The sequence below is a fragment of the Naegleria gruberi genome (genome assembly GCF_000004985.1).
Source record: "Naegleria gruberi genomic scaffold NAEGRscaffold_68, whole genome shotgun sequence".
In the NCBI taxonomy this organism is placed as follows: domain Eukaryota; phylum Heterolobosea; class Eutetramitea; order Acrasida; family Naegleriidae; genus Naegleria; species Naegleria gruberi.
The window spans coordinates 107,625-130,725 of record NW_003163259.1 but is presented as its reverse complement, the minus strand read 5'-3'; the positions used below and the strand labels follow the sequence as shown (position 1 = coordinate 130,725).

Below are 23,101 nucleotides of genomic sequence, written 5' to 3'. Positions count from 1 at the left end.
GAAAGATTCAGGACAAACATCAATTAAAAATGTCAAATGCCAACTCTTTACTCTCAACAATCATATTGTTGATCTTTTTGGCCACGCTTTTGCAAGCTACCAACATAACCTTCACATGCTTTGGTAAAACAGATCAAGAACCAGCTGTCTGCTCTGGTAATGGATTATGTCAAGCCAATAACGCATGTTCATGTAATGTTGGTTATTTTGGTTCTGAATGTGAAATAATGGCTCCACGTTACAATATCTCAACAATTGCTGGGACAGGTAGCGCAGGTTATAATGGTGATGGTGGTTTGGCCATTGAGACAATGCTTAGTTCTCCCCAGGGTGTTGCTGTTTCAGAGAGTGGCGAAGTTTACCTCTCAGATTCAACCAACAATATTATTCGAAAGGTATATTTAAATGGAACTATTCAAACTATTGCTGGATCAAGAACACAAGGTTATTCTGGTGATAACGGACCAGCTGTAAACTGCCAATTCTTCTCCCCTCAAGGTCTCTCACTCAGCCCATCAAATAGTGATTTATACATTGCCGATACTTTTAACAATGTAGTAAGAAGACTCGATCTCAATACTGGTTATATTAGACCTTTTGTAGGAGATGGAGGTAGAGGATATACCTCTCCAGGAGATGGTAATGCATTCGGATGGTTCAATGTCATTCGAGGTCTATGTTTAAGCCCAAATGGAGAGTTGATATTTACTGACACTGAAAATAACATGATCAGAAAGGTTTATGCCAATGGCTTGTATGATGTTTCTGGTAGAGGACAGACTAATTCATATTTGGGAGATGGTGGTTTGGGAATTAATGCATGGCTTGGAATTCCTTATCAAATTGCAGTCAATTCAGACCTCGATGTATTCTTTGTTGATAGTTTATATAATGTTGTGAGAAGAATTAAACAAAGTTCAGGAATTATCAATGCAGTTATTGGAACTGGAAGTGGTTTTGGTGGAGATGGTGGTCAGGCAACAAGTGCACAGCTTTCCTCTCCAAAAGGACTTGTTGTTTCGTCTAGTGGTGAAATGTTTTTGGCCGATTCTGGTAACAATCGAATTAGAAAAGTTTTTTCAAATGGAATCATTGTCACAATTGCAGGAACTTCAAGTGTTGGCTTCAGTGGAGATGGTGGTTTATCAACTGATGCTCAATTGAATAATCCAGTTAACCTTGCCATACGACAATTGAGAAGTTTGAGTGAAATCTATATCTCAGATGCTGGAAACCATGCTATTAGAAAGTTGACTGCTTTTTGTGAGGAAACACATGCTCTAATTGATGGATTGTGTCATGTTCAATGTTTTGGAAAGACGAACCAAGATTTTGGTGTTTGTTCTGGAAGAGGAAATTGCACCACTCATAATCAATGTTCTTGTAATGTTGATGAAGGATATTATGGAGAAAATTGTGAAGATTTCAATTGTAATGGAGTGAATTGGAGAAATGCATCGGTTTGTTCTGGAAATGGTGTTTGTTCTTCACTTGAAAATTGCACTTGCTCAACTGGGTATTACGGAACTAATTGTGAATTCTTTGATTGTTTTGGTGTGAATTCAATGGATCCTTCAGTTTGTTCTGCTCATGGTAAATGTGTTACTTTTAATAATTGCTCATGTAATACTGGTTATTTTGGTCAATCTTGCCAATCATTCAAATGTTTTGGTCTTGAATCAAATGACTCACTTGTTTGCTCATCCCATGGTTTATGCACTGATTATAATACTTGCAATTGCTCAAATGGTTACTATGGAGCTGCTTGTCAACTATTCAATTGTTATGGAACTCCTCAAGATAATCCTTCTGTTTGCTCAGGACACGGAAAATGTTTACAAGTTGACCAATGTCTGTGTCAGGATGGATATTATGGAGCTAATTGTGAACAATTTAATTGCTCTGGAAAGTCCTCCAATGATCCAACTGTTTGCTCTGCTCGAGGAATTTGTTCAAGTTACAATAACTGCTCATGTCAACTCGAAGGTTATTATGGAGCAACTTGTGAACATTACAATTGCTTTGATATTTCCAAGAATGCTGAATCAGTCTGCTCCGCACATGGTATTTGCTCCAGTTTCAACAATTGTACTTGCTTTATAGGATATTCAGGTTCAGATTGCAGTCAATATTCATGTTATGGATTGAGTTCTTTAAATCCATCAACTTGTTCTAGTCATGGAATATGCTCAAGCCACAACAATTGTACATGTTCTAAGGGATATTACGGCTCAAAATGTGAATCATTTGATTGCCTTGGAATCTCAAAGAATGATTCAAGAGTTTGCTCTGGACATGGATTTTGTTCAAGTTTCAATAATTGCACTTGTTTGGATGGATATTATGGAAATAATTGTCAAAATTTTACGTGTTTTGATGTGATGCAAGCAAGCCCTGAGGTGTGTTCTTCTATTGGTATCTGTATTGATAAGAATGTTTGCCTTTGCTTGAATAATACCTCTGGAGAGAAGTGTCAAAATCGTGCAGTTTCGCCAATTGTTTCGTTGGGAATGCACTCATACAATTACTTTTCTGGTTTAATGAGTTTTGCTTCAATCATGATTGTATTTTTATGGTTGACCATGATTCATTGATATAATAATATAATACTATATACCAAGCCCTGTACATAACCAAACAAATAAAGAATTAATGCCGTAATTTTTTCCATTTGCTTTTAAACTTGTCTGATATTGCTACTCTGAGGAATCAACAGTATGGTTAGGCAATTTTTTCCAGATTGCAAAAGATTGTACAGAATTTGGTCGTTAAGGATGTAATTAATTAATATAAAATAAATAAAAAATTAATAAACTAATTATTTTGGAAATCAAATAATTTATTGGTGGAATAGTTTCCTTTTTTACATTTTAAAATAAATATATGTGTTTATAACATTTTCTTATTGTTCATCATAAAACCTCCACCATTGGAAGATCCTAACATATTTTGGAAAGTGGTTGTGGAATTATTATCTTGGGGCGTGCTTGGAGTTGTGACAATATTTTGTTGTGAAGGTTGAGGTTGTTGGTTGTTTGGTTGATTACTACTACTAGTTGGTGTGTTATTAGTGACACCCTTAGGTACACAAATAGTGCTCAATTTTACAGGTATTGGAGGCATTTGACTCATAATACCTTCCATCATTGACATACACGTTAAAATTTGAATAATATTATCTCTAAATTTGTTGATAAGATTTACATTGGATGTAATTTTCCTTTGATCAATATTTCCTTTGATTTCTGATATGAGTGAATTATTATTTTGTAAAAGTGTTTGAATGTATCGTTCTGATTGAGCTGCAGATGGTGCAATATTTTGCTTATTGATGGCTGTATTATTATTAGCAGTATTATTATTATTATTAGTAGAATTGGAGTTAGACACCAAAGTGGTTGAAGGGGATGATGGTGTTCCAGTACTATTAAATGTCTTGTTTACAGGTGAATCTGTCTTCACTCTCTTGGCTTGATCATTTCCAGGTGATGGCATTGAAATACTAGGTCTCTTATTATTGACATTGTTAGGAGCAGTCGGTGTTGAAACATTATTATTATTCTATTGCCATTTGGCATGACTCCTTGTTGTTTCATTTCATTAATCATGATTTGTATTCTATTCTGTACATCTTGAGCAGAACGTTTAGGAAAACATTGGCGTACCAAATCGACATTATCTGGATGTCTGGCAATAGCAATTTTAAGATATTCCAATTCACCTTGACTCCAATTACCACTACCATTGGATATTTGTAGTGGCTGTTGTGAAAATGGATTATTAGGTGTTACATTTCTATTCATTATATTCTGATTCATCACGATATGATTATTTCCTTGTGGAACACCATTTTGCATCATATTCACATTAAACATCCTAGATAAATTTCCTGAAAGACCATCTTCTTGAGTAACTCCTAGAGATGAATTATTTCCAACATTATTATTATTAGGTTGTTGTTGTTGAACATTAAAACCTCCCGATGGATTGTTGCCTGCACCACGAGGTGTTCCTTGTTTCCTTGTTGTAAATTATTCATATTATTCATTGGATCATTACCCATTACAATACCATTCATATTACCGTTATTTCCAGCAATCATACCTGCTTGTGATGGCATGTTTCCTGCAATACCATTCATATTTCCATTATTTGTAAGGAGCTTTCTAACGAATGGATTATTCAAAATGCTTGGATCTGAATTAAACAGTTGAACAAGTTGGTGGGCATTCAAGTTTGGTATTCCTCCATTATTGTTCATTAATATCATACTTAACGAATTGGCATCTAAACTTGACATTACATTGCCGTTGATATTATTAGGATCAACTTGGCCAGACATTAAATTATGCATTGATTGTTGGTCCATACCATTTGTTTGATCTTGTGATGTTCGTTGATTTTGTGGAGAGTTACGTTGTTGATTATTGTTGGATTGTACATTTGAATTATTAGAGGATTGGTTATTGTTGGAGGAGGAGGAATTGGTAGGCGTTGATGATTGATTTGTCATCATGTTATTATTATTACTATTATTATTATTATTATTATTTGTACTATTGGAATTTGTATTTCCTTGTTGTTTGTTATTCTTATTATTATTTGATGAGATGAATTATTGGCAACACCAGATGATGACGAATTGGAAGTAGCGGAATTATTGGAACCACTATTTGTCTCAGAGGTAGTTGTTGTTGTAGTAGTAGTTGTATTATTATTATTATTACCAGCAGCAGCAATAGTGGAGGAAGAGGAAGAACTTTCCTGTTGTTGTTCTTGATGATGTTGTTGACTTGACGAAGAAGAAGAATTATTTCCCTTGTTGTGCTGTGGCATTTGTTTGTGTGATGATTTTTCGCTCAGCTGTTGTTGTTATTCTTGCAACAAGACCACAAAACAGAACACACCACACCGAATACAATATAGCTATGAATGATGAGAGCAACTCTCGAGCTCGTGAAGTAAATATTTACAGAGAAGCGAGCGAGCACTCTAGAGACTTTTTGATTATTTCTGTTCGTTCTCTATGAACAAAGCCTTTGAAAATTTCGAGTAAGATAATTACAATGTCGACACAATACTAGTAACAAATTGTTGTAGTAATGATGGTGATGGTGGTCGTTGTTATCTATATTCCTAACAAGAAGTTCTAACAATGATGATGTGAAGTTTTTTCAATAGACAACAATGATTACTGTTGAGATATTCCAATTCTACTCTCGGTTGTATAATGCTATAACAACAATAAGAAGAAGATTAGAGATGATGATCTTGTTCTTCTTGTGTTGATGATTTGATGATTGCTGATGAAAGTTGTTGATGGTATGATGATCATTCAGAGAAGATACATTTGGTATGGTACATAATAGTAGTATTGAACATTTCATAGTATTGATCATGATTAATATTACATAATATTAAATATTATATATTCAAGGATATTCCATCATCAAAGTAAAATCAAAACACCAATAATATATCATCATAATATGGATAACATAAATTTACGAATGATTTTACCCGATAGCAATAATTGTAAAACAATAATGATGATAATTAGTGATGAAACCAAATATCATCCCAATGAGCAGCACATTATCAATTAGTAAAAACTTCAAAATTTCAAAAAAACAAACCTTTTGACACCGCCACCAAGTGATTAATACTTTTGTGTGCTTTTTCTCTAATATAAAGAATATGTATGAATATTGTGTGAGTGCAATATATACCTATTGTTGTTGGTTGCAATTTCAAGCAGCAAGAGTTTGTATGAGTTGTGGTGGCGTTCTCTTTACTGAACTGTTAGTGCCAATATATTATGGCAGATATTGTTGTTGTTAGGGATGCAAAAAACTCCAGTTGTGGTTAGAGAGAATGTTTGGACAATCTTTTGAGTTTGTTTGGATGTAGAATACGCAATTTGGCTGCTGTTTTGGTATTGATAGATAATGAGTCAGAACAAACTTGGAAAAAACCTTCTCTTTAATAACATTATTGCAAGCTATTTGGTTACACTATTCACTATCAACAATCAATGATGATTTACATGATGAAAATGTAAAGTGGACATCATTTGTGTGATTTTGCAGAGTGAAAGAGTTTAATAACTGTTAAGGATCATGTATTAAGGTGAGAGAATGCAGTGATGATACTTGCTGTTTCAGATCGATCAATGCAATTCCAAAGAAAGTACAAAATATATCCTTATTTATTGAACTGTACCCGATATTATTAACTTATTGAGATATTGGCTACGGATCTTGTTCATCCGTGGACCTCTCCAGATTGTTGAAAACCTCCAACAATGATGCTATCCTTCATATTTTCTGTGTGAATATTCTTACATCCTCTGACAATGAAAGTTTTCAATTTTCTGCATGATTTGAAAATAGGTTCAATGACGCTGCTTGTGATAAGTGAGTAACTCAGATCGAGATACTCTAACTTCTTCAGGGAAACTAATTTTAAGGCACCCTTATCTTTGATGTTTCTATTGCAGAAACATAGCTTTTTGAGGGTTGTTATTCGGGAGAGATAGTCAATGGCCAATTCAGTCAATTCTGAGCAACTATCCAAAGTGATGGATTCCAATTGTTTCAATCCTAACCAACTTTCCAAAGATTTAGACTGAAAGTAAGCAGAGTAAATCTTAATTTCCTTCAAATTACAAAAAGTTCCAATCGTTTTAACTGTCTCATTATCAATTGCCAAACAGGAAAAGTTCAAATGTGTAATAGAACGCTTGTGCTCTAACAATTTGAAACTTTGCATTGGAAATCTCTCTTCCGATAGAATTGATAATTTTGCAAGATTTTCCATACTGTTCAAATGAGTAACCAATGTATTGTAAGCACCAATGTTAAGAGGTGGTGGATTGTAATCTATATAAATCTCATGTTTTGTGAAGGAAATTTCTTTCAATTTTTGCCACATTGAGAATGCGTTAGAGAGTGAGAGAATACTGTTAGGACATTCTTTTTTTCAATTGGTATGATCATTGAGATTGTGTGAAAAACTTACCTAGTGAAAGGATTTCCAGATTTGGAGTAATGAATGGGAGAGATTTTGGAAGGGGTGATCCTATCCACATGATTTCTTTCACATTTGAACCTCCATGCTCGAGAGCTCTTATCATTTCTTCTTCAAAATAGTGAAATCTTGCAGCATGATCAGTGTATTTTGCCTTAATCATATTTTTACCTCCTCTGATAACCTCCAAGAATGGGAATGATTTGAATGCAAGTTCAAATTGACTCACAACAGTTTCCAAATTCACAGTATCCAACACTTTAACTCTTTTACATTCCTCACCAAGTTGTGAAATAAAATTAGTCAACTTTTGCATTGAAATTTCTGCAGATAGTTTAAGCGGACAATTAAATAGATAACTTGCAATATTTCCCTCCAGTTTGATGCTTCGATTATTCATAGTTAGGAGTGGAATCCTCAATATTTCTGCAATTTCTCTTGGGTCAGTATTTGTTTCAAACTCTCCTTCAATAAATCGGTATTGGAATTTTACAGTTTTATCCAAAAATCTTCCATAATATTTCTTAATAAACTTTGAATAGTCCAATTTACCATCCTTTCCACCAACTAGCGGCTTGTTCTTGAATATTCCCCCATAAAAATCGAAAATGATGATAATGACGTCTGAGGGAATATCTTTGAAAGTGAATTTTGGAAGTGTTGGTCTAGCTGCAGCATGAGAACTCTTCGAACTCTTCACAGTGGTTGGTTTCACTATTAAACTCTTAGATTCCTTCGGTTGTGAATTTGTAATTCCAGGTGATTTAGTTATTGATCTTGTAAGTTTATCCTTTTGTGATGCTGGGTCCGTTTTTAGTGGAATGTTCTTTGGTGATTTGATTTTATCTCCATTTGATACTGAAGAGATTTGCTTTGAAGGTACATGATTCTGTTTTACAGTATTACTCTTCACACCACCATTTGTTGCCTTTGGTACTTCCACAGAATTTGCTTTTCCTTCAATTGATGATGACATGATCTTCGAGGAATGTAATTGTGTTTGAGATGAAGAAGGTGTTCCATTCTTACTCAGAGAAGAATCCTTCCCTTTCAATGTTGAAAGATTCTCCGAAGAGGAACCAACAATACCTTTCACAGCCGATGATGATGAACAATTATTGTTATTCAATGGTTTTGATATTAAGGGAGGTTGATCACTAGTAACAGCACTACCGTTCTTCTTCTCACCAACACCTCCTCCAACTTCTTGCTGAGGTTTCTTAGAGTTTGCTTTCATTGTGGCTGATGTGGATTTAGCTGTTTTTTTCATTTTTCTTGTTTTTTGGATTAAATATGTTGGTTGAGGTTCAATATTTTGAAATGAGATAAAAACTGGAGATATCTCATGCTATTCGTGTTTAAAATCGATTCCATGTGGGGAATGACTTTATTATAGAGATTGCCGCGTTTTGAGATAAAAATTTTAAGCAAAAAGGAAATTGTAGTGACTCCCATAGCTTCAAAACACATCAAGAAGGCAAACAACATTTTCGTTAAATTCTAAGCCCACCATTATCTCAAAACCAAGCATATAAAGGGATAGTAATTGCTTAATTCATTGAAATTCTTTACCCCAGAGTGCTCCTTTGTTCTCCTACAAACTTTGTCATGATCACATTTGCATTCCATTAACAATACATAACTGGTTGCATCCTTGTAGGTTGAGTTTCCTTTTTACAATAATCCACCTCTACCATGTTGTAAATTATTGAAGTATACATCAAATCTTCTTTTGTGATGTAATTGATCTAAAAACTTTACAAAAAAATGCAACCACTCGATCTAGAGGAAATCATTCACATTATTTATTCCTTCATCACACCATCAAATGGAAATGTCATTCGATTTGCAGCTGTCAGTTCTACTTTCCGACATGTGGTGAAAAATTCCACAGACAAAGAAAGTTGTTTTCATTGTGAAATGATTCGGCCAAAAGTAGAAATTGGCAAAAGAGAGGATTTTTCATCGGCCGCTGAATACAAGATGCACTGTTATACGAAACAAGTGAAGGAACCTTTAGAATATAGAAATGAATTGGAAAATTGTGGAGAAGTGTTAAAATTATTTACCAATTATTCCTTTTTTCATTGTAAATTGAATGGAGAACAGTATGTGGAGTTATTCGAATCTAGAATATTGAAACGTTTAGAGTTTAAAATATCGGATTTTATACCTGAGAATATTCCACAAAATTCTACTTTGAAATATTTAGTATTGAGAGAAGTTTCATTTAAAGAAACAGACTGGATTATTCTACGTGAAAGATTGCCATATTTAGAAGGTTTAAAGGTCTTTTTTTATCATAATGAAATATTGAATATGAAACAATTGAAATATCTCTACATTGAAGATAACAGTATTAATAACCAAATTGTAAACCAAATATTACACACACCATTTGAAAATCTTGAAAAACTGGAAATTGTTTCTTATCATATTAATGAGATTGAGAAATTTCATCTTCCAAAATTGAAAGAATTAGGTTTGATACACCCCATGTCTGTCCATTGGCAACACTCCATGGATGACATAAGTGTAAGAAACGTCTTGTCAAGCATTAAAGATAGTGCGGAAAAATTGACTATATGGTTTGGATTGGACCAAAGAATTTTCTATGAAATTTCACCTTCTTACAAGTTGAAGAGTTTAACAATTGAGAACCCTTCAGACGAGTTCACAAACAAGTTTACATCCTCAACAGGTATTAAGCTGGAACATTCCTGGTGGACAATAAGAAATTGAACAGATAGTACAAAGGTAATTCCATAAAATTAAACAATTCCACCTTAACTTCAGTTCTCTTCTCAATTTCAACAAGAGAATCCTTATCAATTTAATAATGAAATCTTGTTCAAGAATAATAACTTAAGGCGGCATTTTTGGTGAATGTAAAGCCGTCATAGCTCAGTTGGATAGAGCACAGGACTTCTAATCCTGGGGTCGTGGGTTCGAGCCCCATTGTCGGTAGTTGTTTTTTATTTTTCTTGACTTCGTACAAGCTAAATATTAAATTATTAACTGTTTTTCCAGTTGGATCCGTAATTCCAGGTACTCCTTTTCCAATATTTTTCATGTCTTAAAAAATCTTTAAATTTTAAAAAAAATGGAATTGAACGCTTCATGTAAACACATCCTCACAGCACTCTCCGAGGACCAATATTTTGATGAACAAACATTTAAACAATTAGTCAATGTATCGATACTCTCAATTTTGAAAACATCAACCAAGCCACTTTCCGAACAAATTCAAGAAATGATTTCCAACAATACGACACCTCTTGTTCCAACAACATTTGATCAAAAGGCTGTACAATCGGCAATTGTTTATCTTTTATTGGAGGCTTCTAAACATGATATGGCTGCTATTGAACTTACTCACTTGTTGGAAGATCACTTTGTGAATCGTCAACGATTGAATTATCTTTCTCAGGAATATGAAACTTATAAGAAGGATATCCGTGAATGTGTTTTAAAACAAAAAACATTTTCCTTCCCTGAAATTGTTCAATTGGATTGGAGATTGGACTATGTTTTGAAAACTAGTGAATTGAAACAAGTACATGAACCTGTTTACACACTCCGATTTAAATGTAAGGATGGACAAGAAGCAACAATTTCATGTAATGCGGAACAATTACAAGATTTACACTCTAAAATTAGGGATGCTACCAAGCAAGTTGAAAGAACATTTGAACAAATGTAAATTTTTGTAAATAAATTGTAAAATTATATAATATTTAATTATTTAAAAATTTAATAAGAATTAAATTATTTTGGAATTAAAAGAAGGATTTTCATGAAGCAGATCTTTTAATTATGGATTTAAATTATATTGAAGACTATAATATAAATTAAATATATTTAAATAATTCAAATATTAAAAAATGACTGAACAAGACAACGAACAAATCCCAACAACAACAACACAAGAGGAAATAACACCAACTTCTAACAATGAAGGAGCCGAACAATCAACTCCACCTGTTATGCAAAAGAGAAAATTAACGGATGAAGAAAAGAGAGAAATCTTGAGAAGGAGGAGACTTGAGAAGATTAAAGGACAAGGAGAATCGAGAATGAATAAGATTATGTATGGTGATTCTGCTCCTACTACAACACCATCATCTTCTACAGCAGTGGAAAATTTGGAATCAAAGGAAGAAAAAGATTCATCGGACAACAACAAGAAGGAACATCTACACAACAACCTGTTAGTGTTGAAAATCCATCATTAGTATCACAACCATCGGAATTACCATCTCATTCACATCCTTCACCTATCGAAGCATTGAGCTTATTAATTAATCAAAAAGTAGAGGAAGCCTACTCTCCACTCTTCAAGCTACATGATCCTAAATTAATTGAGAAGGAGACCAGAGAATACGAACAACCAATCACTATAGAACCAAGTATTTCAACACATGATTCACTAACATCAGCAATACCAAATCTTGCAAATTGGGATAAGGAAGCAAGTGCAAAAGCCAAACCAGGTATTTTCGAAAAATTAAGACCTCTCTTCATCTTGATTCTTTCATTCATGTGTGCTATTTCTACTTTCTATCATAATGAAAAATTGCATTTTGGAGCTGCAGGATTGGATACCTTGTTGGGCTATTTTAGTCAATTTACACCAGTTTCAGTATTAATTACATTTGAATTGGCAATAATTTTACCAGGATTACTGAGTGGTAAATCCATATTTTCCATGCATACTGAATCAGCTTTGGATATGTTCTTATTTGTTAAAGGAATTTGGGTGAGTGTAGATCGATTCATTTCAGATATTGTGCTCTTCCTTTTCGTTTTCATTGTGACCTCCACACTTTCCACACATCTCTATTCCTCTATGAAAGCTCAACAAGAATACGATTCCATAGAAAACCTCCAACAACAAATTGAACAACTCCTCAAACATTAAATAATGTTCTAGATTGAGACCTATTCGAATCTACTATTACCTACCATAGGCACTATTATTACCTGGAGAGTTGAGAATTGTTAACGCTTCAATAGTTATTATAATTATTAATTTATAAAATATTAAGGTCCGGAGTGAATAATTTTCGGACTCTTGTTCATTTCCAATTAAAAAAACAAAGAGGTTATCACGCCATCACTTTTCAAACGACACTTCAAATAATCACACAACAGAAAAAACACCGATCATTCTACAGCAGTAGTAGCACCACAATAGATAATTATTCTTGTTGTTATTGCTTTGGTCAGGGTTTCAAATTTGAACGGTTAATATATTGCTGTTGTTGAATATTGATTGAATAAATTGAAGAGGAAAAGGATCATCATGAATCTATTGAAGAATATTGTTGGAGGCAGTCGATCGGATACGAGTGCTAACAAGTTGTTCTATCATCATGAGGATCACGTTGATGATGACGATGATGGAGAGGATGAATTTGTTATGGTCGACTCTGAATTACCCAATCAATCATCATATTGTATGTAATATATATGTAATTACACATTAATTATAATTATTCAATCATGGAATGGATTGATACAGTTCATGTAATGATTAAAAGTAAAAAAGGCTTTCTTGGAAAAGGAAAGGAAGAAATTGTATCATTCAAGCCTACTCACAGAGGTGTCTATACGATCAAAGTGAAGAATACCAATGTTGTTGGAGGATTTGGTTTGGAGTTTTATGTTGATATTAGAATTGGAAAGAAGAGAATTGATCACAATTTTGTGAATAAGACCAAAACAAAGAAGGAAATTCCAGTTCTCACAAGGACATCTAATGATGATCATGATTTTCATGAAGTTGATCATTCTGATCTTATTTCAAAGGATAAAAAGACCTTACAGAGCTTGAAATTGTTAAAGGCCTCTGATTCTTGGGAGATACGTATCGATTTGGCTGATCCTTATTCACCATTCTTTAAATATTTGACACAGATTGGAAAGGATGAAATTGAAATTGATCTTATTAGTGGTGTGACATTGGGATTGGGATCTGTTTATTATCAAGTGGATGTATTTGAGGAATTTGAACAAATGGTATTTCTGGAAGATACTTTGAGTCAACAAACAGGAGGGTTAGGTGAAGTGAAAACTCAATTATCACACATTGGTGCTTACAAATTATTTATTGAAAATATTACCTATGTTTCTGGATTATCAAATATTCCAGGTATTACAGCATCTTCATCAAATTATAATTTTGATGTTACCGTACTTTCTGGGTTCTTTAATCAATTTAAAGAAAATATCTCACCAATTACATATTCATCTTCAGGAAAGAATGATATTTTCAAGCAATTGATACAGTATTTTGAATTGTATGAGGAACCTTTTGAAAATATTTCACAAGCAGAAGAAAAACCATCCAGTTTATATATTACTGATACATTCCCTTGTTATCCTTCGCTGATTCCTATGGATTTTATTGTAAAGCTGCAACATCATGCCATAGCTCACCGACCAACACTTTTCAGTCAAGGGCCACTCAAATTTAGAATTCTGATTGGTTATATTCCAGAAAGTAAATGGGAAGTCGTCATTTGCGAGCATATTTTGAACCTTGGTGAAAAATTGATCAATTCCATGAATGTAAAAGATGGCGATTTGATCAGAGATATTGTTAATGAAATCAAAGCAGGAATCATCAAAATACCTAACAAATCAGATGAAATCATATTCAAAATTAATTTTTTGAAATTTGATTCTAAATATCTGCAAATTGAAATTGAAGAATACTATTCGAACGCTTGCGTTATGGCTGATGATTTAAATAGATTGGAGGATGAATTTACCAGAGTTCTTCAAACTAGACATATCCTTAGTGACATTTCTCTTGAAAATATCAAGCAACTTAAACAAAAATCCGAGAATTATTACTTAAAATCGACTAAATTGAACGAGTTAATTGAGGAAGCATCGGCGCACATTGTCAAAATGGATAACGAACAAAGTACAAAGACCGAGTTGAAAGAAAAGTTAAAATATCTGGAGGATAAGGTATTATCGCCAATATCTAATGCCACCAGCTCATTTTCCAATGATTTGTTTGTGAGAAACTGTGCCAAAGTGGAGAGCGAGCAAGAACTCAATCGTATTTATCAAGATGTCATTGATTTTAGAAAGAGAGCTAGAAAAGTTGTTGAAAGCTTAGGAACTAAAGGTGACACTCAAATTGAAATGAAAAAATTGGACATGTACATAACCACAATCAGACAACAAAGAGATTTACAATTAGAATTTACTAACCATCTGGAATCAGCAAGACAGGAAAAAGCTCTTACCGATCTCAAAATATTTTGGCACGAAAAGGGAAAGCTCCTAATTGGGGATTCCAAGTTAAGGTATGATGAGTGTGTCCATCAAATTGAAGAGGAATTGAGAAAGATTGAACTGGAAAAGGCGCTCGAGCTGGAAAGAAAACAAAAAGAGCTTGAAGCAAAGAAGAAGAAAGCAGAAGAAGAAAGGAGAAAGAAGGAAGATGATGAAAAGAAGAGAAGAGAGGAAGAACAAAAACGTATCGAAGAAGAAAGAAAAAAGGCAGAAGAGGAAAAGAGAAGAAAAGAAGATGAGGAAAGAAAGAAAAAGGAACATGCAATCATTGAGGAACAACAACGTAAATTGGAAGAAGAATTGAAGAAGAAACATCCTGAAAATCAAGCCAAATAAGCATAGTGGAAGAATCACCAAAGGTCGTAGAAGCTCCTACACCAACAGTCTTAGAAACTTCAGTTGTGGAAACTTCGCCAAAGATCAGCTCTCCTTCCACCTCTTCCCCTTCAGATGATGCATCACTCAGTCAAGACAATACACCCTCAATTATTGTGGAAAGTTCTGAAGATGCTTCCAACACTCTTCACATAGGCACAGAGGAAGAAAAGGATTCTACTGATGTTGTGTTGACTGATCAAGATGAACTGTCTTCCAATACTGTCTCATCACATTCTCAAAACGATACCTTAGCAGAGCCATCACACAAGAAGAGATCCAGCTCTACCAAAAAGAAGAAAAAGCACTCTGAGGATCAAATTGTTGAAGAAGTTGGAGATTTAGTAATTGAAAGAAAGAAAAAGTCAGACAAGAAGAAGAAACCTAAAAAGAAACCTGAAGCTCCAAAGTCCATTATTGAAATGTTCCCAGAAGCTCACAGTGATTCATCCTTCCCAACTCTGAATCTTTCAATAGAGGATTCGAGCCATGATAATACCAGTAACTCTATTGAAGTTATCCACACCGAAAGCCCAAAGAAATCAATTGAACTCAAACATGAAGATAGACCAAATTCTGTCACAGTGACAAATTATGGAAACGATCAAGCTAATGAACAATTTGAAACTCCAACCGAGGTTGTTCAATCCCTGAGAGAAAATGTGAAACAACTCATTACTTTGGCCTCACAACGTTCACAATCGGCTATTACAACCTACACTGATAATAATGATGAAGTTTATTTCAAATTCAATTGCACCAACGAGAGACCATTCGAGGAATATATGGAACGTATCTGTGTCTCTATTGAAAATCTCTTATTGGACCATAGATTGGAAAAGAAGGCATTCCTTACCAACAAACCATACAAGGAATCTCCTGTCACAATTATGAAAGGACTGAGCCCACAAGGCGATGCCATCGTTAAGGAATTTAACAAGTTTATTGATGTGTCTGGTATTAAGAAGAAATTACCAAATGATGTTCACAAAGACTCTAACTTGGCACATCTTTTAGTCCAATTTTGTTTCCACAAGGATGTCATGACAACACTCATCTTGCAACTGACTCACTTTTCAACATTATCCTATTTGAAGAAGTATTACGATCCTACCACCTCCTTATTATTGAACACATCCTACAGAGATGAATTGAGTGCAACAATTGAATTGTTGAAACAACTCAAATTGACTTTTAAATTTTTCGATCAATACCACTAATTGTACATAATAAACAAAGTAGTAGGATCTTGCTTTTGTAAAGATTTTGATTGACTGTGGCAACCAATTATCAATTCTATGAGAAAATTACAATGAATGGAAATCTTTCATGTCTGTAACTTCCAAATTCATCATTAAATCACGATTGACATGTTCATGTCAAAACCACCACAGACACAAAAAAAAACAATCAACATGTTGGCCACAAATCAACCATTCCTTCCAGCAATCCTGTGCAAGTGCTTTCTTAGCAGAAACAGAAACAACCCAAGGAGATAGCTCAATCTGTCCTCCTGGTTTTGTAAACTTTGCTTCCAAATGCTCTCCATACACATATGTACAATCTTTCATGAATGTGACCACATGTTATGGAAATTATAATTGTCTCTTTCCATCCTTGAATTGCTTTAATCAAAAGTGTTATCAAGCATATAGATATTTGGGTGATTCTTGTGAAATTGACGGTCAATGTTTACAAGATACAACAACATATACAACTCTGAATGATTTTTTAGCAAATTTCATTGGTGTTAAATGTATTCAGAATAAGTGTTCAAAATTCAAGATTGAAAAACGAAACAATGGAGACTCTTGTTATGTTGATAACAATGCAAAGATAATTTATGGTTGTAAAGAGGGTTCTACATGTTACAAGTACGTAACTTCTGGCCAACCTAGCAAATGTGTGCCAATTGTAAGGGTTGGCAAGGGAGCAGTCTGTGGAAATGCAGAATCTGATGCACCTCAATTCACTTTATGTGGAAATGGTTTACAATGTAAAGAAACATCTAAAGGAAGTGGGCAATGGACTTGCATGGATAGAATTCCAAGAGGTGGTGTTTGCAGTACTACAGGTACTGATTTGTGTGATAATGATTTGGTTTGTCGCCAAACTTCTCAAAGTGACCCAACTTTCACTTGTCAAAATGTTCCTTCCTATGGAGATAGTTGTGTAATTGACAGCGATTGTGCCTTTTCTAAATCAAATATCGTTAAGTGTATCAATTACAAATGTCAAAGAATTTATGGAACTCCATTGGGTGGAAGTTGTAAACAAAATGATGAATGCTACACCTCCTATTGCTCCACCTCAAAAAGATGTGAAGAAAAACTAGATGATGATATTTGTGGCAACTCTGATGGCTGTAAATTAGGAGCATGTTCTTGTGGAGGTAAAGGAACCCTCCCATACACCTTTGGAAAATGCACCACTCCATGTGATGGACCCGCCACAGATATTAGAGCATGTCTCTACAATATGGGAATAGATGTTACTAGTGGAACAAGGGTATATCATGGCCTGGATAAGAATCAATTTGCAGATCAAGCTAGCTCTCTCTTCACCAAATGTAAAGTTGCCTATAGTAGGTATTATTCGTGCATGAAGAAATCTTTGGAGAAAACTGGAATTTCAAGTAGTGGAGATTTGGCAGGAGTTGATTGGCAAGCTTACTCTGCAAGTGCTTTGCCTATTCTTCCAGAGAGAAGTGCAGCTTCTTCTTTGAATTCTGTGATTGGATTGCTTGTCTTGATTTTTGTATTCTTGATAAATTTATTGTAAAGATTTTTTGTAAATGATTTCAAACAAAATAATCACTAATGAATTATTTAGTAAATTTTAGAATAACATCTGCAATGTCGATAGTCATGAATCATGAATTCATATTCTATTCCATTAAAGGGATATAAAGAGTGGCCAACTACAAAATCAATTCGAATTGGAGGATTGAATTCCTTACACTCAACTTTCAACATTAGGGTTGAAGAACAATCTCCAATTGTTCTACCACGTTCTTTCCTCTCATAATACGAAATCTCAACATTTCTAATATAATTCTTCAAATAGTCAAGTTTCGAATTGCTGTCAGTCAGCAATTTGACTCCTTTTGGCGTAATCGCTTCATCGAGCAAATCCAAACGAGTGAGATTCTTCAAACTCAAACTCTGTGAAATTATTTCACAAACCTCAGCTCCATAAAAATTCTCGTAAACTTGTTTTGTGAATTTTCGATCTCATGACATGATTTTAGATTTCTCAAGTTGAGTGATTGTAAATTGGTTAAGAAGGGGCTTTGAGATAGGGTGATAATACCTGTGGTGGTAATTTGATTTCCACTTAAATGTAAACTTGTTAGAGTTTCGAGTTGTGAAATTTCGTATATTCCTTCATCTGAAATATGGTTTCCATTGAGATTGAGATGTTTCAGTTGGGATAAATTGAAACTGGACGAAATATAGGAAGCTCCTTTGTGAGAAATGTCATTTCTTGCCAAGCTTAAATAGGTTAGAATAACAATTCGTCTAATTTTTCACTCATTTCCAGATTTAAATTTCTTGAAGCATAAAACAAATTTAAACTAATTGGCAACTTTCGAATAACTTGCATCCAATCCTTACAAACAAGAGACAAATCGACAGCCACGATCGGAGAGATTCCAATAAATTCAAATATCAAATACATCATGTCGAATTGTTCTTGAAGTGGATGAATCACTTTAGAATAACTTTTTGTTGGTTTCATTTTTTTTTAATTGTTTCTAATTTTCAAATCTGAATTTGCAGTGAAATTTAAACTTTACAAAAGAAACTGTTAAAAAAAATGAGCAATTTAGTAAAGGGGGATATTAAATTAGTATTGCAATCATTAGATGAATGTGAAAATTTAAAATCTTGTTCGGAAATTAAATTATTTACAAAATTACAAATTAAATACGAAAGTGCAAGAAAGTATTCGATTCAAAAGGTGGAAATTATTCATCAGATTCAAAAAGAAACTCCAAATAATCCATATTATTATTATCTAATTCCGAGATGTTTCAAACTTGATATGGAAATTACTTTATTTGCGATTAGTTTACTTTCGTTTCGATTTTACAAGAGAATTATGCAAGCAGTTCCAAAACAACTCAAACAAAACAAGGAATTTGCCAAGAAAATGATTCAACAAACGAATGGACATGCTCTTTATCATTTAGACGAAACTATTCGAAATGACAAAGAACTTGTACTATTAGTTCTGAAAAATACTGGATGGGCACATTTCAGTGCAGTTTCTACCAAATTGAAATACAATCTCGAAATTATCAAACAAGCTGCTATTGTTCATCGATCATACACTGCAAAATTCATTCCAGATTTTACTAAACTTTTGGAAGATCTTGGCTTTTCAAATCGTTTCGAATTTTGGAGGCATGTTCTTGGAAATGATTATATTCCAGCTAAATTTACATTTAGATATGAAAGTGGCTACTCAATCACAGTTATTGCATAAACGAAATTCCATTTAGTTCTAGTTGCAGGATTTTCCACACTCTACTAGCATCCAATGATAATCTCTCTTGTGAGAATAATAATTTATTTAATTCTTGATAACAATTGGCTTTTCATACCATCTGGCTTTTGGTGTTGGATCCTTGTGTTCCAAAGCAAGTACAACATCAACGTTGGTTGATTGTTTTTCCTTGTCGAATAATTCACAGAACAATAGAGAATCATCTTCCAAAGCATCCTTGATCTTCATGTTTACAATAAAGTAGAACTTGTATCTCTTATAGTCAATGTCTCTGACTTGCAATTTATCTTGGAGTCTCTTCTTGACATCTCCTAAAGTTTCTTCAGTCTTGACAACAAGAACGCTTGGATTACCAAACAAACGATAACCTGTGGTTTCCTTACAAATATGTTGAACTTGTAAGATACGTGTGTTTTCTGTCAGATTATGTGATGAAGTGATAATAGACAGCTCCTCATTTAGAATTTCTTCTGCACGAATAGTTTCTCCCTTGTTGGTAGCAAGAGTTTTGATGAGTTCTTCTCCCGTTAAAAGTTTGCTAATCTTGAAATTAGAAATTTGAGAAATAACAATTGTAGAGTTCTCAATTTCTCTACGTCCATTGACCTTGGCTTCAATCAATTGCTTCAAATCATTGACCTTTTGGTCAGGGTAGAGAAGGAATTTGAACTTTTCTACATCTTGGCATTTAGAGTTCATCCATGTCACAATCAATTCTTTCTTATTTTCGACATTAAATATTGGTTCATCTAAAATTTCATAATACAATATCTTTTGAGGGGTTTGACCAATGTTGATCATATCCTTCAAAGTAGAGCCTGAGTTACTCTTAAATGGTTGCTCCAAAGGTCCTTCACTATAAGGATGGTGACCAGTCAATCGAAGGAAATTTCCATCAACTTCAAGAGCAGAACCTAGCTTGTCAGTAAGCTCCTTGTATTCCATATTCTTCAAAAGTTCGACAACTGCAACATTCTTTAAAGGATCTTCCAATTTTCTAATTTCAACAGAAACACGGTTATTCAAATAGTCGTAATAACTCTTTGCTGTTGGAATTGGATATTTAGATAAGTCAGTTCCCTTTGGAACTCTTTGAACGGCAAGAATATCTCCACTTTGGAGTTGAGCATCCTTAAAGCTTTGATCAATTCTAACATCATCAATCATCTTTGGTTTGATTTCTTCAACAATATGAATATCATCATCTTCATCAGCACCAATGAGGGCTTTAATGGATGGGATAACTTCAGAGACTTCACTCAACATATCAGCATATACAGTACCAACAAAGTTCAATTTTCTTTCCTCTGGATTATATTCCTTGATAAATAAGAGAATATATCTTTGTGCTGGTTCTGGGAAGTGAACAACACATTCCTCATCATCCTTTTGATAAGAGTAAGTTTGTTTTGACACTTCAAGGTATAATTCTACAGGAGGAGCTTGTTGATGCTTAACATATGGATACTTTCTCTCAATAGTAGAAGCATCATCGGCTGGTTTTATAATAGCATCTGGACGGAGAGTATGATTTTGTCTCTTTTGCCACTTCCAAAATCTTTGTTGTTCAGCCTTGATACCATAAAGAGTTTCAATTTGCTCTTTCAATTCTGCAAAAGTACCTTCTCTTAAGAATTTGATAGGTTCCACATCTTCAAATTCAACCAAACCGGATCCAGTCTTTTCAACAGATTTTTTGATATCATCATCAGTAACAATCTTAATGTTGCAATACTTGGCTGCTTCAAGTTTTTCTCTCTTTTTTCTTTCTCTTTCATCTCTATCCTTTTGGAATCTTTCTTCCAAATGAGATGGAATTTCATCAACTTCAACTGGAGCAATCATGTTAGAAATAGCAGATTTTCTAATATAAAGCAACATGTAAGCATTTGTAAACTTTTTGTAGACAGAGTTAGGATTTGATGACAACCAAAACATCTTACTCTTCTTTGCTTCTCCACCATAATTGTCTTGAACTGCGAGACTTTCATTGACCTCATAGACTTTTTCATCATCAAACTTGAACCACCTATCTTCATTAATGTATGGTCTAGCAAAGTTGTAATAGTGACCTCCAGAAACATCACCACTATGTACAAGAACCGAGAATAAAACATAGGTATTATCTTCCTTCTTTTGCTCGGAATCTTCGCTTAGGTACTTTCCTAAATCAATTTCAAGTGGGAATTCATATCTGTCATTAATTTTGTAGATTAAATCTCTGATATAATCATATTCAAATCTCTTCAAATGCAACATTAAAACTGGTGGTAATTTCAAAAAGTTAGTACCCTTCTTAGCATCTTGCAAACCGTGTCCTTCAGCTTGATATTGGTTTTCTCCTTGCAAAGTTTCTTCCAAAATATATTGATCAAAAGATTCAGCTACATTTTTACATCCCTTAACGTTGAGTTGCAAATCATAAAAAGGTTCCTTTCTAGATGATTCATAATCAACATTGATACATTTGATATAATTTTTACACATTCCTTCAAAAATTTGTCTCATAACTTCCTTTTGATCAGTCTTTTCCATTTTCTTTTCCAAATTGTCAATCAGAACTCTAGCAAATTCTTGAACGTCATGTTGTAAAAAGGAATCTATAGTATCCCAACCAAATGATTTGGTAAGTTCCTTAGTATCCACAGCACCTTTATCAAATTGTAATCTAAAGAAAACTCTCATCAATGCCAATGGAATACTATCTTGAGGCTTTTCATTTTCGTCGATTGGCATTTTATAAACCGATTTTCTGAAATAAGTTAATAGATACAATGTTTGAAGAAGAGAATTCTATCAAATATGTTAATAAAAATTATATCAATTTTTAAACTTACCATATAGCAAGTAGCACCTTGATTTTGCAAGCCAGCAAAACCTGTCTCCTTTCTAGAATCATAAGAAATTGGATCAATAAGATATGGTTGAGTACAGATGTGGATAACCATTTCAAAATATACAATTCCACTAGTAGATATGAATCCTACATCTGGGTTGACTTTTTTCAATTCAATAAATTCTTTAAAGCCCCAATCGACATCATTTGGACCATATCTTTTCTCAGCATCTAAATTCAAAATGAGTTAATTATTGATAATGTAAACAAACCTTGTGAGTGTGACTCTCTGATATCCTTTTGATTCAAAATTGAAACTTGGAAACGAACCAATTTGATTTCTTGTGAGTTATTGGTATCAAGATAAAGACTGATGCAAGGTACTTGATTACCTCTTGGGAAAACAAGTAATCTAAATTCATGATTTCCAGCAATAGTAAATGTTGGAGAATATTGCTTTTGTGCCATTTTTGAAAAGTCAGCCTTCCATCTCACTTTTTCAGTATTGGCATCAAATGATTTGACATGATAGACACCTTCCTTTGATTCATCGATTGGTTCATAATATTGAGCTGCTTCATCCAATTCCTGTTGTCTTAAAGCAAGCTTTCTCTCTTCTTCAGCACTGAAACCTCTATCTTCCTCAGTATCTTGCATCATTTCATCATCACTATCTGAAAGGTCATATTCATCTGTCATTTTCATTGTTACTAGGTATTTATCTCTTCACAACAATACTTTGATCGGGTGTAAAATAATAATATTTAGCTTCCTAAAAACCAAACAAATAACCACTATATATAATAATAATCTACTGTAACCTAAACAAGTAGCAATTTAACAATATACAACCACTTGTATTTAGATTAACTAATTTAATTTTTGATGACGCGTTTCACTCTCCTGATGATGGAAGAAGGCAAGCGACAAAATTTTTTCTTTTATTTTTTATTCTGGTCTAAAAATACAATTTTGCTAGTTCTTTCATCACACAGTGCTGATTGTTGGAGGTGATGAACCATCAACTTGTTGTGA

The 23,101-nt window shown here is 33.7% G+C and overlaps 7 protein-coding genes and 1 non-coding gene across 8 annotated transcripts; 6 read left to right on the top strand and 2 right to left on the bottom strand.

The window, feature by feature from the left end:
- Positions 1–29: 29 nt before the first annotated feature.
- Positions 30–2,670, top strand: NAEGRDRAFT_59621 (uncharacterized protein; the record flags this gene model as incomplete). Its single annotated transcript, XM_002670719.1, has 1 exon — positions 30–2,670. One exon carries the CDS (start codon positions 30–32, stop codon positions 2,592–2,594), a length of 2,565 nt encoding a protein of 854 aa, XP_002670765.1. The 3' UTR covers positions 2,595–2,670.
- A 155-nt stretch (positions 2,671–2,825) lies between these two features.
- NAEGRDRAFT_59620 (uncharacterized protein) lies at positions 2,826–8,266 on the bottom strand (the record flags this gene model as incomplete). The annotated part of the gene is made up of 3 exons (XM_002670670.1): positions 2,826–3,916; positions 4,105–4,197; positions 7,021–8,266. The coding sequence occupies 3 exons, from the start codon at positions 8,264–8,266 to the stop codon at positions 3,459–3,461; spliced, it is 1,797 nt and encodes a 598-aa protein (XP_002670716.1). The 3' UTR covers positions 2,826–3,458.
- Positions 8,267–8,796: 530 nt separating this feature from the next.
- On the top strand, positions 8,797–9,771 carry NAEGRDRAFT_74248 (uncharacterized protein; the record flags this gene model as incomplete). Its single annotated transcript, XM_002670718.1, has 1 exon — positions 8,797–9,771. The coding sequence occupies one exon, from the start codon at positions 8,797–8,799 to the stop codon at positions 9,769–9,771; it is 975 nt and encodes a 324-aa protein (XP_002670764.1).
- A 151-nt stretch (positions 9,772–9,922) lies between these two features.
- On the top strand, positions 9,923–9,996 carry NAEGRDRAFT_t694. The gene has a single exon. It is a non-coding gene; the product is annotated as a tRNA-Arg (tRNA).
- A 136-nt stretch (positions 9,997–10,132) lies between these two features.
- Positions 10,133–10,732, top strand: AM45 (uncharacterized protein; the record flags this gene model as incomplete). The annotated part of the gene is made up of 1 exon (XM_002670717.1): positions 10,133–10,732. One exon carries the CDS (start codon positions 10,133–10,135, stop codon positions 10,730–10,732), a length of 600 nt encoding a protein of 199 aa, XP_002670763.1.
- A 181-nt stretch (positions 10,733–10,913) lies between these two features.
- Positions 10,914–15,969, top strand: NAEGRDRAFT_81747 (uncharacterized protein; the record flags this gene model as incomplete). The annotated part of the gene is made up of 5 exons (XM_002670716.1): positions 10,914–11,239; positions 11,323–11,788; positions 12,350–12,488; positions 12,554–14,626; positions 14,686–15,969. 5 exons carry the CDS (start codon positions 10,914–10,916, stop codon positions 15,936–15,938), a joined length of 4,257 nt encoding a protein of 1,418 aa, XP_002670762.1. The 3' UTR covers positions 15,939–15,969.
- Positions 15,970–16,117: 148 nt separating this feature from the next.
- On the top strand, positions 16,118–17,548 carry NAEGRDRAFT_81746 (uncharacterized protein). Its single transcript, XM_002670715.1, has one exon. The coding sequence runs from the start codon at positions 16,288–16,290 to the stop codon at positions 17,497–17,499; it is 1,212 nt and encodes a 403-aa protein (XP_002670761.1). The 5' UTR covers positions 16,118–16,287; the 3' UTR covers positions 17,500–17,548.
- A 1,728-nt stretch (positions 17,549–19,276) lies between these two features.
- On the bottom strand, positions 19,277–23,008 carry NAEGRDRAFT_81745 (uncharacterized protein). The gene is made up of 3 exons (XM_002670669.1): positions 22,339–23,008; positions 22,068–22,297; positions 19,277–22,023 (listed from the first exon to the last, which is right to left on the bottom strand). Exons 1-3 carry the CDS (start codon positions 22,769–22,771, stop codon positions 19,297–19,299), a joined length of 3,390 nt encoding a protein of 1,129 aa, XP_002670715.1. The 5' UTR covers positions 22,772–23,008; the 3' UTR covers positions 19,277–19,296.
- Positions 23,009–23,101: the final 93 nt, after the last annotated feature.